This window comes from Toxorhynchites rutilus, chromosome 1, assembly GCF_029784135.1.
Source record: "Toxorhynchites rutilus septentrionalis strain SRP chromosome 1, ASM2978413v1, whole genome shotgun sequence".
NCBI classification, from domain to species: domain Eukaryota; kingdom Metazoa; phylum Arthropoda; class Insecta; order Diptera; family Culicidae; genus Toxorhynchites; species Toxorhynchites rutilus.
In genome coordinates this window covers 29,394,410-29,412,810 of record NC_073744.1, presented here as the reverse complement: position 1 = coordinate 29,412,810, position 18,401 = coordinate 29,394,410, and the positions used below count along the sequence as shown (strand labels likewise).

The 18,401-nt window shown below is 38.6% G+C and overlaps 1 protein-coding gene across 9 annotated transcripts; it reads right to left on the bottom strand.

The window, feature by feature from the left end:
* Positions 1 to 958: 958 nt before the first annotated feature.
* Positions 959 to 18,076, bottom strand: LOC129765555 (AP-1 complex subunit sigma-2). Of its 9 annotated transcripts, none has more exons than XR_008741448.1 (6): positions 17,937 to 18,076; positions 17,597 to 17,775; positions 17,414 to 17,522; positions 17,213 to 17,350; positions 2,082 to 2,140; positions 959 to 1,638 (listed from the first exon to the last, which is right to left on the bottom strand). XR_008741448.1 is itself a non-coding variant. In XM_055765969.1 (6 exons), exons 1-6 carry the CDS (start codon positions 17,937 to 17,939, stop codon positions 3,050 to 3,052), a joined length of 501 nt encoding a protein of 166 aa, XP_055621944.1. In that variant the 5' UTR covers positions 17,940 to 18,076; the 3' UTR covers positions 2,770 to 3,049. The 9 variants fall into 9 exon arrangements, 8 of the variants coding, with proteins under 8 accessions (XP_055621949.1, XP_055621944.1, XP_055621954.1 ...); XM_055765969.1 differs by lacking the exons at positions 959 to 1,638; positions 2,082 to 2,140 and adding exons at positions 2,770 to 3,062; positions 3,138 to 3,196; XM_055765974.1 differs by lacking the exon at positions 2,082 to 2,140.
* Positions 18,077 to 18,401: the final 325 nt, after the last annotated feature.

The window sequence follows — 18,401 nt, the reverse complement described above, 5'->3', positions numbered from 1 at the left end:
ACATGGCCGTATGATGACGGATGATGGAACCATTATCAAAGTCGACTCCATGGTCTTGAATTTTACACAGAATTAGAACGTGACAGAATCAGCGAACATTTGAAGAAAAAGAAGCTATCGAAGATCGCAAGTATACGAGGGTCGTTTGAAGAGTCCGTGCAAAAATGATTATATGTCCATTTATAGGCTTATACACTTCGTACAACGTTGCTCTAGTTGTTGATCCCTTCCGAGAAATAGAATTTGTCCAAGTCTGAAAATTTTCCCGTCGATCTTTTTTTTCAAATTGCGAAACAAACAGTAGTTCGAGGGAGCCAAATCTGGAGAATAGAGTGGATATGAAACGAGAAAGCCTATTTCCCTATTTCCATTAATTTAGCGACCACCGCTGATGAGGCGTGAATTGGAAGACGTCAGTTGTCGTAAGGGGAAAAATCAAACTAATTGTTCTTTGGTGTGAGTTTAAATTAAACTCATCCCTCATTATAATGAAATAACTTTAGATGAATTTTTACTGTGAGTTTTCCTTTCGCAAAGTTTCGCTTCGCTTCGGTCGCCCGTTCACTGGAGATTCAAGAGTGCATCTGCTATTCATGTTATGGACGAACAGCGTCTGTTCTTCATGTCAGAACAATCGGAACAGGCCCAAACATAAACTGAAGTTCAGAAACTCGGGAAAAGGAATCCGTTAGTATTTCATTGATAACTCGATTAAGTCGTTATCGCTTAAGACGAGATCGGTGGGAAACGGCTTAGTTCTCTCCCAGTTATTCCTGATCCGAAGCTTCCAATTTGATCTCCAATTCTTCAACGCAAAGCAAAAAACGCTCGCTTTTTCATATTGTCCAAAAATCCCAACAAGTTTTACACAATTGGCTTAGCATCTAAAGGCTGGTGTATACGATCTGATTCTGGAAGTTCTTTCAAATTCTACGAAAGTAGACTAACCCAAAATATATGAAAATTAAGCAGATGAATGTTGCATTTTCACGATTTCCTTATTCACCGCTGCTAAAGTACCATTTATCACATTTCTAAAATTATTCAGATAGTTTTACATATTTAATGTTTCACATGACCACTAAATCACGTATTCAACCTCCATTCCTTTAGCAACATTATGAGACTCACGAGAAAACTTAGGTAATGAGAAGTAACTCAATGGCATAAAGCTTCGAATGTATACCCTAAACAATTAATCGCGAACCAGTCTCATATAAGTACCTCAAATAAGTGGACAATGATGCTGATATGTTATCCTATTACCAACAGTGTTCCTCAGAAAGGTCCCTACGTACCGCTTCCTTACGTTTGCGAGTTTGTGTGTGTGTGTTGTTAGCGCATTGGTTATATGTTTGTATGATACGTTGTTAAATATAAATTGCAAAAATATGCCGTATGAAATCCATATTACAGCCAGGAATGAATCAATCGTACAATGGAATCTCGAATAAGCTTAATGTGACACAACGACAATTCGAACTTCCTTTTTCCCTACTGTTTTCTTCTGTGACTGAACTGGGGATGTGGCTATGTGTTTATGCATGCTTTCTTTATTCAACTGGTCTGCGTTTGATGGAATAATGGTTCGGTCTACCCAAGGCCGTGATCCTCGAAAAATCCTTGCGGTGTCTCATCCTATAATGACGTAAATTCAATGCATGATTTTAAATTTGAATCTTCGTTGCAGGAGCGATGCAAGATTATGGTGTAGAATTGAAAGAGAATACACGGTAATAGAAATGTTTGAACAATTTTTTTTCTAATATACTAAAGTGTAAGAAACGAACGGTCTGTTAGTGGGAGCGTTATCAGTTGTTCACGAGCGAAGCAAGGTAACATTCCACGCAATCGACGATTAACTCTAGTCTAAAACTTGTGCAAACATTTCATCACATCACATGCATTTATTAGTTTTGTTGGGAAACCAAAAACAAGGATATTAAAACTATAAAAAACGAAACTCTCAATTGAAACATTCTGTTAGTATCGAAAAAAAACAACAAAAAAACATTATCTCAGGATTTATGACTAAGAAATACACCGAACATGACAAAAGATATAATTTTCGTTCTACATACCTTGTTTGTGGTTGCGATTAATCAATAGTACTAAATCATCAAGGCAATATCGGCGTTTACTGGGGTTAGAAAGGGTAACACGGTTGTAAATTGGAGCTCAAAATAAGACAAAAGTATCGGACACATCCATAATTTCATTATCACGATACCTATAACGGTCACCAAGTAGACACACGCGCTTCCGAATATCCAATGAGGGGGAAGTGATTTGAGTGAACTTTACGTGACTACGTTACTGGCTACAATAAGTATTTCGGATCATTACTGCGAGGAGACGTAGGTTATGGACAGCAACATGTTTTTGTCAGACTTGGCGGAATGCACCTCACAAACACTTCCAGAGAACTAAATACGGATTACCATATCTACCAGTAGAATTAGTAGGCGAATATGCTTAGCTGTTAAGACCCGAAACATAAGGATAAATAGATGCATAATTGTGTATTTTTATCGAAACAGAAAATATACCTGCTGATTAGACGTATTTCAAATTTTTACGTACATTCCAAAACTCACCTCTCCACAAAAATCCATTCAAAAAGTTACTACCAGTCTCCGAGATGGTGCATATTAAATGAAAAACCACACTAAAATGCTCCATTCTAAAAAACTACTACGGTTGTGTTAACCTAAGTACCACGAAATCCAAACAAATGTGTGCTACAATAGATTTTTCTCTAATAATCAATTTTTAATGGTTTCTTGATATTTGTATTTATGGTTTCAAGTTACACAAATATAATTGTAAGTAAAACATAACGCCTAGTTCCAGTAAACACAGTAATTGTGTTGAAATTGAATAACTGTACGATCAGAATTACACGTTGATAACGGTGCAAAATGTAAAACTTCAACTAATGGGTGAAAGTTAAAACTAAACTTAAGCTGTACATCGCTGCCTTGAAGTAAAAAAAAATCGCCTGCGGTGCGCCACCATCAAAGCAGTCCGATCTCTCGTAATGCGCCATCTACAGTCTCTTCCTGCGTGTATAATAACAAAAATCAATGTGTGATCAAACGAATCTTTTTTTGCGCACGGATGTTGGTAATATTTACATGAGGTCCAAGGCCGATGTCCAAGTGCACCGAATGAGCCGAATGCTGACCAGTTGTGTCTCCATATGATCACCACCAAAAGTAAGCGGTTCTTTTTACAAATTTGTCGAGAAGAGTATGATCCAGATCAGGGGTTTTTCAGATTTTTTTATGGCAAATCACTTTTTATAGCAAACATATTTGACCGAATCAATAAAATCAATCAATAAAACAAATCCTATTTGCTTGACTTACCCAACTGGGAACAACTCTATTTCGGTTGCGTGTCGCATTTACACCCGACCCAGAGTAAACAAGGTAAATCAATATATGCCCAGTGAAATTAAATTAAAGAATGTTGGGGGCATTTGCTGTAATTTCACGGAACACAATTTGAAAACCCCTGATCTAGATGCTAAATATATATACAAAAAGAAAACGTACGGAATGCTTCTTTGGAGATTGAGAAAGTATCGACAATTGATTGGCTGTTTTATTTAGAATTAGGCCGCACCATGAGGAAATATAGTACAAAATCAGTGAAAATATCCTTTTGTAGAATTTTTATGAAGCATAAGGAAAAAATACTCTGCTTTGCTGATAAACTTTCGAACTTTTCATTGAATAATTTTCTGCAAAGTGACATTTTCAAGCCTATCTACCTTTTTTTCCACCACCTTTTCAGATGGTATGCTAATTTTTTGTCACACTTTTACAATTCACATTTGACAATTAATTCCCGATATTTTTCGATAGGACGAAAATCTGGACAATTTGGTGGATTAATACTTTCTTCAATGAAATCAATATCATTCTGCTTATAGCATCCTACGACATCTCAACAGTAATGGCAGCTGGCTGAGTCGACCCAGAACTTCACGTGATCTTCGTGTGATCGAATGAACGGCAAATCTTCTGAAAACACTTCTCTTTGTAAAGTTGTCCATTCATAGTTGCACCAGTGATGAAAAACTTTGTTTTCTTTCTACAACTCAACTGCCTTGCCTAATAATCAAATTCCGAAAACAAAATTGATATTATTCGGAGAATCTCTCTTACAATCAGGAAGGTAACATTTTTGACCCGGGATTTAATCAAAGCCCATTTTGAAATATATTTCATCGTCTAACAAAATACATCCGTTGTAATTGGTCAGGACATCAACGTAGAGTTTCCTTGCACAGTTTTCAGCAACCAAGCTCTGTTTCAGCGTTCTGTTCGGATTTTTGCTAGCATGGTATAACCAGAACTGTACTGTACTGTGCACCTCAGTGAACCTTTTCGCCAAATCATATCCCAGAATTTTCATATTAGAGCATGCTTGGAATACGTGGCGGAACAACCACTCATGGTAGATGGAAATGATGTCCGAGACCGATGTTGGTTGGATTTTTTTTTTCAATAATTGTGAAAGCTGTCCTGCATACTACCAGACGCAGGAAGTTCACTTTCTGAACGTCTTTCACTGGCTTGGGAATCATAATAAAGGTCTATATTATCCATGCTTGTGAGACATATGCTATGCGGGTCATCGTATGTATTTGTTTTCCAGAGGTCGATGGAGAGTTTCAGAAGAGATATATGTCCAGAGATAGTGTTGGAAAGTTGTTAAGATTGGATCATGTCTGCTTTAATTCTTTTTCTCTGAAGCATCAGAATATTGGAACATTGGTGAGTGATCAAATGATGAATCCAAAAGAAACTTCGATTGAATTCGTTTACTATCATTGTAACAGCGAAGTAGCGATGAACACAGCCACTGCTTGGATATTAAGAATACTTTGACGGTGCCATTGATAGTGTGGAATTTCTTATTTGATGAGGACCGCACCCACTCGTTGACCCATGTGGTTGATTTGTATCATAGAATATCCTGTTACTTTGAAGTTGTGATCCGTGATCCGTCAGACGAGTTTCGTTGATGAGAAATACGTCAATGTATTTTAGTTTTGGTTTAGGAATAATTTATTTTCATTCAATAGCAAATTTTCAAAAAAAAATATTTCGAACATTGCAGTTTTTGGATGAGAAGTTGCTGGCTGCGCGAAATTTCTTGCTTCATAGTTTGCATCGATGTCATGAGCTGCATAATTGAACCGATTTATTTTATTTATTTTGCCTTAACGTCTTTGCAACATGGCCTGATTTACAATTCTTCTCCAATCAACTCAGTTCGTGGTTATGTTCCTCCGATTGCGTGGGCACCCTGTGCTCACCATGTCCTGTTGCACATGATCTAACCACCTTGCTCGCTGCGCTCCTAGCCTCGTACCAGCCGGATTCCCGTCGAACGCTATTTTTGCAGGATAGTTGTCCGACATTCTCGCAACATGTCCTGTCCAACGTATCCTCTCGGCTTTCACTTTCTGAATACTGGGTTCGCCGGTGAGTTGCGTGAGCTCGTGGTTCATTCATCGCCCCATACGCCGTTCTCATGTACACCGCCGAAGATGGTTCTTAACACCCATCGTTCGAAGACTCCAAATGCTCACCGGGCCTATTCTAGTATTGTCCATGTTGCGTGCCCATAGAGTCTTATCCGGTATTAAACCGGTCTTATGAGCGTTTTGTACAGAAAACATCTCGCTAAACCTGTTTGAACTCAAGTGCTTATGGAGGCTATAGTAAGTACGACTCCCATTGCTAATTCGTCTCCGGATCTCGCGGCTGATATTGTCGTCACACGTTACCATTGAGCCAAGGTATAACTCATCGCCGTCGATCACTACACTACCACCTAATCGGATCCTGTCGTACTCGGATCCGGAAACCATCGTGTATATGCTTTTAGGCGCATTGGTTCTCAGTCCAAATCTCTCTGCTTCGTACTTAAGTCTGGTGTAATGTTCAGCTACCGTCTCAAGTATTCTGCCGACAAAATCTACGTCATCAGCGAGGAAGATAAATTTACTGGGTCTATTGAAGACCTCACCACGCAAGTTGAACGCCGCTAGTCTTTTAACACCCTCTAGCGTAATGTTGAACAGCAGGCAAGAGAGACCATCACCTTGTCGAAGCCCCCTGCGGGTCTCGAATGAGTCAGGTAATCCACCCGATATTCGCAAACAGCACTGTATTCTATCTATCGTAGGCTTTATCAGTCTTGTCAGCTTCCCGAGGAAGCCGTTTTCGTCCATGATTCTCCATAGCTCATTTCGTGTTATTGATTCATATGCGGCTTTGGAGTAGATGAATAGATGGTGCGTTGAGACTCTGTACTCACGGCAATTCTGGAGGATCTGCCGCAAAGTCATGATCTCGTCAGTAGTAGACCGACCTTCGATGAAGCCGGCCTGATAACTTCCCACGAATATATTTGTCAGTGGTGATAGACGACGGAATATGATTTGGCAAAGTACTTGGTAGGTGGTATTTAGGACGCCGATTGCACGGAAGTTTTCAGCCTAGTTTGTCGCCTTTCTTGAACATAGGGAAAATAACCCCATCCTTCCATTCCTCCGGTAGCTGTTCTGTTTCCCAAATTCTGACAATTAGTCGATGCAGACAATCAATCATTTTTTTGAGCCTTGATAAGTTCTGTTCTGATGTCATAATTACAGTTGATTTGTTGTTCTTATACCGTTTGATGGCATCCTTAACTTCACCTATCGTTGGGGGTGGTACATCTTCATTATTAACTGCACCAACGTAATCGCTTCCATCGTTCTCTTGGTCCTCTGGCTGTACATCATTCAAGTGTTAATGAAAGTACTGTCTCACCTTTCGGTCAGTTCACGTTCGTTCGTCAGGATACTCCTATCTTTATTCCTATACATTTCTGCTCGTGGCACGAAGCCTTTTCGGGGTGCATTGAGTTTCCGGTAGAACTTTCACGTCGCATGAGATTGGTGCAGCTATTCGAGTTTGAGCTGAAGAGTTTGCTGTCTTCGCTTTTGTCTGTATCGCTCCACGTTCTGACGGGTAGCTTGCTCCCGCGCAGTGTTTTCCTCGTCAACCACTCGCTGACACTCATCATCGAACCACTCGTACCGTCATCTTCGTTCCACGTGTCCTAGGATGTTCTCCGAGGAATTATTGGTGTTGATGGGTGGGAAAGTAAAGCAGCCCTATACGCAGTGCAAGATGAAGACGTGAGTCCAGGAGGTTCGTAGAAGGAGTTCGCTGATGGATTGTAAGCCTGCTGGTTAACGCTTTTTGTCGCGATCATCGATGTTTTTTCTTTGGAGTAGTGAAGACCGGGCATGCTCTATGGTTGGTAGTATGGTTGCCACCGCAGTTACTTTATTTTTTTACTTCTCTCTCACTGTTCTTGGAACAGGGCATTTTTGTTTCGTGTATTCCGCTGCCAACTACGCAGACTGTTGGAAGGTTACAGTACCCTTTGGTATGTCTATATTCTTGACAGTTGTGACAATGCATAGGACCGGTTGTGCGTTTCTTCGAACATCACTACTCGATTTACAAGTTGGGTAATTTCATAGACTGGATGCACCTCACCAGGCTTCATTTTCTCGACGATGGTTCGAGTTCCGCTCTTTAGATTTAGGTCCATCATATACAGATTTCAGCAGATGCCAATCTTAATTGTAGCGTAATGATTGCTTTGATCGCGTCTTCTCCGGGCTTCGTCGAACAAAATCTTAGTCTACCTCTTGCTAGCTTACTATCATGGGGACACTGAAATATATCGTGTACAGTAAAACCTGTTTTCGTGCGGCTTTTTTTATGCGATTTTTTTTGTGCGATCGCACAACAAAAATGTATGAAAAATCTTGTGCGAGTTTTTTTGTGCGGTATTTGAAAAAAATGAAGTCATCGGTAATTTACTTCGTTTTTCTATCTTTAATATGTATTTCATCGCTCTACATAGGGATTGTGTCAACTAATTTCCATTCTCATGTTTTTTTTTTTTTGTTCTATGATTTCAATAGGAGCTCATGGAAATGAGCAAAGAGTTGATTTTATGATCTGCGCAAGTGATAAGGCCGCTTATTAAAGTGAAAAAAAAGAAATCGAATGTTGATCACGAATGGAGCCATCAGGAATTGGGTAATTTTCTTAAGGAATCTTTTTTCCCTATCTACCGCATAGAAAAAGTTTTTTTTTTCAAATTGTGTAACGAACACTATTTTTTAAAGCTACTAGTTAAGTTTAGTACGATTTTCCCCCTATCCCCCGCACAAAAACAGGTTTGTATATTAAATTGTAAACAATTCTTAGATAAGATCTTCTTGATTCTCACCGCATTTCGAACATTTTCCTAACATTTCAATTGTTTTCATTTCATACTAATAAGAACAAACAACTCAATGTTTATTCAAATATGTAATGTGTTCCACTTTCTTCTGTCAAAAAAAAATTAAACTCAATAGAAAGCCAGCGCATCGATGTCATCAATTGTGGATACTTTCAAGGGTGCTGCCTTCATCCCGGCATCAAAATTAGCCTAAAATGTATATATTTACATGCTGTGAGTGTTTGTAAGTGGTGCACGCAATGAGTGATGGTATCGGTGTTTTAGTGGGAAAACGTTTGCTTTTTTTTTTGTTCCTTTTCTTGTTAACATATCGGTCAGAATTGACATCTGTGTACATGTGTCTGCTATCTGTTTAATTCTGTAATCTTGTTTTTTTTTAGTATAAAGAAATCGGAAAGCATTGACAGAACAAACACAGACTGATACGGGACATAGCAACACTTGCACGAAAAAGTATAAACGGCTAGAGGAGAGCAGTATATTAAAAGGGTAACATTTGAGGGAAGGAAATTTATTGATCGGAAGTAACTTGTTGTGTATAACTATGTAATACTTTATATAATTTGTTTTGTGATTTGTGTTCAATCGTTACTAGGTGACTCGATCATGTTTTCTCGCTAATACAGTATAATAGTCTGCCTCAGTATATGTTGATAACTATTATAACATATTTCCTGATCACAATGATGAAGTTTACTATACAACTTCTAGGTTGAAACTAAGTAAGCTATCATACTTTCAGACACAGAAACATATATATTTCTTCTTCAATCGTTAGAAAACCTACAAAACGATCGTTTTCTACCCGAGTGCTAGGCTAGTAGTAGAAGATAACGCCCGTTGTGATTTTGACAAATGGTTAGAAAATACGTTGCTAACTCTTCACTCTTAAATTCTATATACCGGTATTACACTTTGCTGCATGAGAAGCAGTGAAAACACAAAAGCTCAAACTAACCTAAACTTGCAAAACTAAGCAAAACTTAACACCTAGTGTAGGCAAGAAACGGCTGTGTAAACGGATTTTATCCCACGCTTTCCACTCTTCAATACACTTTGCGCGAACAAAATCAATTCTCTCCGCGAATTCCAAGCCAAATTTCTCTCTCTCAATGTTAGTAAATCCAAAAATAATCATCATCATCTAAAACCTGAAATATAAAGTGCAACAATGTTCGTGTATTGATCCACATTGTGAGTCGAGTTGGTTTACAGACTCCTTTTTTCGACACCGCAGCACCAGGAGGATGAGCGAGGAAACATCAAACAAGCCTATCCCCCAATCAATTTACCTTCTCCCGCAGGCGGCGTTCCACAAACCGCAAGCAATCCTAACATCTCTCTCGTGATTATACAGGCAGTATATGTACAGCATGATTTTTCCTTTATTAATATGTTACTATTATTTGATTTGCCAAGAAAAAAAAAGAAATGAACATTCGGACTTGCGACATGCGTTTTACTGAACCATTTCCGCCAGAAAATGAAACTTAGGAATCCAGCTCCTTCTGCTTTGGTGGTGGTAGTTGTGGTGGTGATGGTGGTGGGTGGAAAGTAGAAATTTTGGAGAATGTTTGGAAAGAAAAAAGCACAGAAAAAAGAACAAAACAAACATTGGTTGTAAATGAGTGCCACTGGTTCAGAGAGTATTATTCAGATTTATAATCAAAAGGAACGGAGGGATTGAACTAAACTATTCCGCGCGATCATCTGTTGAGATTTTCGTTCAGATCCTACGGTGGTGGGGTAATGGGTCATAGTATGGAAAGTTGTCAATTGATGAGGATAGGGACGAGTATTTTTTTTCGATGGGAGAAGCCGTCGCCGAATACGGGGAATGTCGTTGGTTAGATGTTGGGTGTAGTGACATGTAAGAAGAGAAGAGAAAAAAGTAGAAAGAAAGAAAAACGATTGATACTCTATGCTAATTACGAAGAAGTTGAGAGTTATCGAACTGGAAATTTTTTTGAATGCTAAAGGCTAATATAGAAGCGATAACAAACACAAAATAGCGGTGCATAGCATATAGAAAAAGCTGGGTACTGAACTGTGTGGATAATCAGCAGGATAATTCCACTTGGCTAGCCGTCCGATAGATATCCTGTAGGTTGTAGATCATAGTTAAGTGCAATTGATTCTCACAGGGCAACGAGAAAAATATATATATAGATATCCCCCCAAGGATTAAACATTTTCCACAACTCCTCCCATATACCCGGATGATGCCTACAGCTGTCAGTGGAGTTCAAGACCTATCAGCTGTTTTGGTGCTCGAGATGTTGGCATCTATAACATGGTTGCCTATCAAAGAACTGAGTGGAACTTACTATCGCCAACTGAATTGGGAAGTGTTGACCGTTTCTACGTACGTGGAAAGCTCAAAGGAATCAGCGGGTGTTAGTTTTGGGGAAGTGGGTATAAGCGGTTAGCGGTACCTATTGTCTGACACTGTCCTCATGTGGATTTCTGTGGAATTGGCCACACAGGGCAATTTTTTACACGTTGTAAAATTGTGGATCAGCAACTCCTTTCGCAGTTTTTGGGACGACAGGTGACACGCAGAGAGAAGTCTTGAATTCTTGAATGGCATTAACGTTCCTTGTGGAACTTTTGCCGTCTCAACGTATGAATTACCTAGCGTCATTTATTAATACTTAGTTGAGATTTCTTATGCCAAATAACACGCCTTGAATGTATTCCGAGGGGCAAGCCCTTGAATACGCGAGACCACAGTGCAAGTCGAAGGAAATTCTTTGACGAAAAATCCCCCGGCCAGAATGGGAATCGAACCCGATAATGTGAGACGCTAACCACTCGGCTACGGGCGCATAACGGTGCAGAGAGAAGTCAAATTATGTGAAAATAAAAAGTTCCATCATCAGGTTCGAAGATGTCAAGGTAATGAGGGAACAACGAGTACTGTTCAGACTAAGAGCTGGACACTGCTCAGCGCCACACAGCTCCAACAGAGGGCCTTTCCACCAACTCCACGACCATTACAAGACCCATAGCTCCTTCGTACGTGGACCTGAGGAATATGTACGGGGTCAGCGGAAGTGTGAGGACGTCCTTGGTGAAGATCCGTCGAGAGTTGGAGTGTTATTTTGTCACTCAAAAGATGCCGAATCATTTCAGAAAATCTGACAAACCTACAATGAATCAATCACGGAGGTCCACCCAATCGTCTCCAATTCCGCTCAAAAGGAAAATATCAGGCAATTATGAAGCGGAATTTTAGGAAGATTGGTAAGGCAGACAGGGTCAAGGTTATTTTCATCCAGATTCTCCAAATACACACTGCTTATTTTATTTCCATTTCGTCTAGCAATTGCCGTACCATGACAAGTTTCGCTGATATTGAATTTTATATGATAGCCGGGAATGCAGATTTCTCAATTGATCACTTCCTGCATGCAATATATTTCTAGGTGTATATATAAGCGACTTGAGAGAGTTTGTTTTGTTTACATTGCCAATATCGTTCAGATTGACAGTTGCAGTTGGTCTACTGTTTATTTTTGGCATGATCGGTTACGAGTTTACTTGCTGTTCGGTGCGAGTATCTTGTTGAGCGCCGTAATCTTTCCGAGGACTTGCTGGTTTATGCCTGTAAGTGACCTGAGGTGTCATTCACATTTGCTGGTACGCCGGGTACTTTCGTTGCCTTGAATTTGGTAGACGTCGATTCAGTTTAGATTTTTGCATTTGTGCTATCGGTTGAAATCTTCGGTGCCTTGTCTCGATTGTTGTGGTCTTAAGTGATGAATCCGGTCGTTCCTGAGATTCGTTCGCGCTAACCTTTCCCGAACCAGCGACAACGTCGGAATAGAGCATTAACGATTTGTTTTGAATCTGTAAAAATGTTCGGCTGTGTGCACAACCTAATCGGGAGTGTACCTCTTGATCGCAATGTCGACATATTTGTGTTTGATGTGTATAGGCGTGTGTTGTATCCTCTTACGTGAACGAAGGAAGAAATGGTATGGTTTATCCGTATACGGTCTATTCGAATTCCACTTGCTATCTGCGAGAAGAACTCCGAACGCTACATTTCGTGCTTTACGCTGAGAATTTTACCGTATGCAGAGGAGTAGTCAGGGATCCATTGGTCAGGCATTTTTGGAGGTAAATGATGCAGCTCTACGTCCGTTACTGTTGTTGTTCTGCTCGAATTTGTCATCGCACTGTTCCAGTGTTCGCAGTGGTAAGGAAAAATTCGTAACGGGGAAAAATAAAAAAAAAATGCTTTCTAGAAACATGGTGTCTTTAGCAAAGTTGATGCTATGATCCCTGGCTATAACGGAATGACAATGATTTAATTCACAATTTGGGGGTCTTCGTAGCCTTATTGGTTACCTGTCGTATATTTTTATTGCGCGCCTCCAATCTTTTTTCGGAATATATCCCATTGATCATTTCAGCGATGACATTATGTCTACTCCATGAATCAGAAAAAAATGTACTGAAACAGGCATGTAAAACCATCGATACTTGGTTTCGGATATTTTCGCCGTATTCAATGCATACGATTTACACCTTATGAGATTTATCTCACAGCCAAATGCCAATTCTGTGTGAATTACTGAAGAACCACTCAATTAAATCCCGGTCGAATCCTCTGTTTGGCGATACCGTTTCAGAATTTTTGAACAACTTTCTCATTGTATTACCGTCATTTATACAGCCTGACAACCTACAAACAGTCCTAGTTCCATCCGAAGTTCATTTTGGATCCCTGTCTTTCCGTTTTCTCAGTGTTCTCTGCATCGTCCAATTTTACGGCCGTCACTATTGTATATAGTCATTAGATATCTAATTCAGAAAATTCGCCGATCCCCTCGAGCTCATCAGCGACGATTATAACGTTACCACCGAAGTTATCAGCAACTTTAAGCTCCTCATGATCTACGTTTTGTAAATCATTGATCTGTTAACTTCGCCGCTACAAAAGCAAATAGAGCTTCCAAAAATATACGAAGTTCTTGGAATTCATTCTCGCGGCTCACTTTCTAATAAGGTCACTCGAATGCCATCTATCTGGATAGAACGCTTACACAAATGGTAATAAATTGAAATCAGGTGGACACCACCCGAGAGAACAGCTTCTTTGTTAATTTTTGCATTGAAATATGAATGAATAATTTCAAAGTTAAATTCAATCGGACAAATGAATACACCAGGTAAACGTATAGCGTCTTTAGCAGGAATTCTCAAACAATTTTGGGCAAAAGTCCTCTTTTTCACAACGAAGTGATATCTCCGGCCCCTATAACCAAATTTGTTTAAGAATTATTCATACAAAATATTTACCATTTTAAATACTTCGCAGTAAATATCAAGTGTTATTAATTATTATTAAAAAATTACTTACGAAAACTCAAAAAGGTCATTTTTGAAAAAAAAATTCATCGCCACAACTTATAAAGTATCTTGAAAGTTTTCAAATAAGAACTTGTGTTAATGAGTAGGGTTCGATTTTGAAATCTCGTCGACCCCCAAAGTTTTCGTTTATGTCGACCCCTGTGAATCCAATTTCGATCCCAAGAGGTTTATATCGACCAATTTGAGAATCCCTGGTCTAAAAGATCTATCTGGGGGATCGTCTCCTATGTTTCAAACTAACCGGGCAATCGATGGAGCACAGGTTTGCTTGCGAGATGTCGCCGCTTCAGGATCGGCGGCCGACTCGGATTACGTCATTTTGGAGGCTTGGAGCCGCGTCGGTTCCTTATCCTCGTTAGATGGGAACTTCGCCTCCATTACATTGACCTCAGAATAAATTTCATTATGATCACATAAATTCATAGTGAAAATTGCGCTACGGTGGCGTTGATATGTATGTTTTTTTTTAATAATTCTTTTAGCATTTAAGTTTTATATTTTTTATGTTAAAAATACCCGCTTCATTATCGAAAACAATCCAAAGCCTATGTTCATTTTTAAATGATCTCTTAGCCTCAAAGAAAAATACGGAAAAAAACAAGACATGTCAATTGTGCCTACCCTAATTTCTAAAAATAAATCAGCGAAATCTCCCGCATCATTTTCATATTTGCTCATTAAAAGTCTTCATTTTACTGAGCATTTTTGTTGCCCTCTCATGTTGTTCATTCATTATTAATCTTATTTATTATCAGAAGCTTCGACAAAACTCGTAACCTGATTTGTCGGAATTCTTCCTTCTTCATTCGGGTAAACGTTAAGAATAAAAATCATAATTTCAACTTTATTGGGGTTTTTTTCAAGTTATAGGTACATACTGAAAAGTTCTGAAGAGTTATGCTGTAACGACCTACGTCTGTATGATTTGGAGTGTTTTGAAAATTATTGGTCCCTATAATCCAAATGAAATCTCCAAATTAAAAATTATTGTCAACAATTATACATGACAATAAAATGATTTTACCATTTTTAATGTGTTTTTACTTTCTTTTTGATATGGTTTAAACTTTGTCGTCGATGACAATTTCTGTACATTTTACGACAAGGGCTTGTCTTTTTTAGATTGAATGAATTTTATAAAGATACTAGCTGAATTTACCAGGCATTGATTGAGAAGCAGGTCTTCTTTCCGACATGGACTGCACCCCCTCCCCTTTCCCCATACTCTAATGACCTCTCGCTATGTGGAAAAGATGGAAAATAAATGAATAAAACATATAAATAAAATAATAAGGAAAATAAAAAAAACTCAAATGTCGTTATTTTCATGTCACCCTATTTTAAAACTAGACACACTAACGGCCAATAGAGAAAGCAATTTGGAGTAGAATTGAAGCAATTAAAAAAACTATTTTTTATTTTAAAACCTTTGTATGTAAAATATGTGAAATGTGTTCCAGCTCATCTCTGGAACGCCTTGACCCATATTCACCCAACTTGACATATCTATTCCTTACACGTTAGAGGTAGGTCAAAAGCGTATTAGAAATATGCCATGCTGTTTTGTAACACGCCACTCACTAAAAAGGTGGGGGGGGGGGGGTTACGGTGATCTTGAATTCCGAACAAATCCATGTGTAATTTCTTCTTTTTATATAAAAAAAATACACGCCTATATCAAAATTTGACCGTAATAGTGTCACAAATGATCTTGAGCAACTTGTATCAATCACAAAAAGTAGAGAAAAGTGTTGAAAAAATAATGGAAATATTTTTGTCCGCTTGCTTGTATGGAAATTGTCCATAGGGTCAACGTTCGCCCGACCTTGCAACCCTTCAGAGGACTGTTTAGTACATAGTTTTTCTATTCTATTAAGAGGTCACACTATGCTGCTTTATTGAAAAATTGGGAAATTTTTGAAAAAGTAAAAAGAAATAGCACCAATCAGGAGTGTATTGAAGAAAAGACACCATGTCAATTCCTTCACTCGCTAGGCTAGTCGCCGAGTGGTAACGATATTATCGAGTCTGAGACGAACAATATAGCTTTCCTAAACAAACAAACAACGAAAGAAAGCTGAGCGTTAAAACGTGTGCAAAGCAGTTGCAGTGTTGTAAGGGTTACCGTAGTGAATGCATTCTCATCAAAAGGTTTGAACGTGAGATGATGGATATTATATGAAAAATGCCTCCCTCATCAGACTTGTATTCCGATAGCGATACAAATGATCGTATCCGCAAATGCAGAACATGTAAATTTCCATTATACAACAAAAGCGCGAGTGAAAAGCATGGGAATTCTGCCTAGCGTGAGCGTTCTTCATCGACACGCCGTGCGAGTCGCGTGCTATTCTAGGTGACACAACACGAGCTCCACTTCGGTGACCACTTCGAGGAAAAATCTTGCACCAGCAAAAGAATCTTTGTCTACTACTTATTATACGTCATGTTTTCAAGATAGGTGCTTTCTACATTCCTCGCACAGCTATTTTCTCTGTTACGCTACATCCCCATAAGCCAATTAGACGCACCAAATCCACGCATTAATTTAGTAAAGCTTGACAATCATCGCCACCGAAGAATCAATCACTTGCTCATACAAATGGGTAAATTATTTATAGACTCTTCAGTGTGACATTTGAAAACGTTGTTAACTGACATTCAGCAAAACCGATTAAAACCTTCACTATCATAATTATTAATTTTTATTAAGACCATGCAGATGAATGCAGCAAAATTTCTACGAAATAACTATAAACTACTGCAATAGGAGTCAAGATTCGAAACTACCGATGTGGCCAAAAACTGTACCGTGAAATCGAGGTATATAGGAAAAAAAATCTAGTTTTGACGGGCGAAAATATTTCTCGGTGCTCGGCGTGTCTGTTAATGCGGTCATTTTATTCATATATAATAGCTTACTGTCTAATACTAAAAATAAGTTGCCTCTATATATGTATTCATGCTATTTCTTTGTTGTCTGAATAATTAAAAAAACAATACTTTCATAGCACTATCAATCATTAAATCTTTAACCCTGTTCTACGAAAAGGATTACAGCTTGAAAAACGAAAGCTAACTGAAAAGTATATCATGAAATGTTGATGGTTTCAGACAATATTACAAAACAAAAAAAACGAACACAAACATAAAAAAGAGCAAATGTTCAACAAACTCAAACATAACAGAACAAAAAATAAATAAACATTCGTCTTGTTTTTTTTTTGTTTTTGGATAGGCGTTAAGCTATGTTTTACAAGTAACACTTTTTTGTTTTGGCCAAACTACGGGTAGGATCCTAGCGGAAGTAAACGAGCATAAAAACAAACGCGAGCATACACGAGCATTTGGAAACGGAAATGATGCTGTTTAGTGTATTTAGTGTATGTATGTGTTTGATGCGTATCTCATTATCAGAGAGGAGTGTGGCAAGGCTTATAAATGTTGATTTGATTTAGGAAAGTCAAATATCGTAAGTATCATCGGGTGTACTGACCTCTTGGAGGACATCCTGAGCAGCGATGGCTTTCAGCACGTTCTTTTTGGACGTTTCCTGGATTTCGCCACCCACCAGCAGCTCGTCCAGTATGAAGTACGCCTTCTCAAAGTTGAAGATAATGTCCAACTCACACACCTTTAGGTAACAAAAATAAGATGTTTCATACGCTAAAGCAGACAGCCAAGACAATGTACATACACTTCCGAAATACTTATCCAGCAATTCCACGTATCTGTGAATGATCTCCAGGGTTAACAACTCGTTATCGTTTTGCTCAATTGCACAGCAGAAGTATAAACTAGCATATCTAAAACAAAAATAATGCATATAGCGAATATTCCATCATTCGGCCCTCCTCGCAAAGCTTCCTGCGTCTTATACCTTTTGTATACAATTTTGCAGTCTTTCCACTCCAGGAATGAACACATTTTGGGCTTCCGCGAAAGAATCGTCGTGATGAGTTCCCGTGTAATCTTCTTCTTAACCTTATCCGGGTGAGCTACGTACCATTTCTGTAGACGCAGTTTGCCTTGTCGGCTAAATAACAGCATAAATTGCATCTTTGAGGGAAGGAAAATAAATGAATGGATAATGGTACAAATCTACGAAGCACTTATCGGTGACGTCATCACTGGAACTATAGTCATTTGAAATGTTATCATTTCGTCGTACTCAAATGACCATACAAACGTGCATTGTTATCTAGCTGTAGATTCCTTACCATTTCAATTAATTACTAGAGAATCCCTTTTTTTTAAACTTCCTAACGAAACATCCAACTTGAAGAAACAGCAGAACCTGAAAATGTCAATCGTGTCGAGTTGTTTGCTAAAGTAGGGTGGGTGCTTGTGAGAACTTGTGGGTACATCGTGGGTACACGATAAATGGAAGTGAATCAACGGATTAGAAAAAAACTCTCAACATTACCGATTCTTCAAAGTATTTTGTACAAAATCCAGAGACATTTGAATCTAAAATTATTTTTTCTCTATTATAGTGACTTTCAACACATTTTAGATGGTTCGTCATTTTTACTTTTTTTTTTGGAAGAATGTCGGGAGTGAGAATTGAACTCGTGGCGAGGCGTAAGAGGTATGGATGTTACCTCTACGCCAGATCGCCTCCCGATCTAAGAATTTGGATTATACAACCAAAGGTATAAAATCAGAAACAATGAATGAAAATA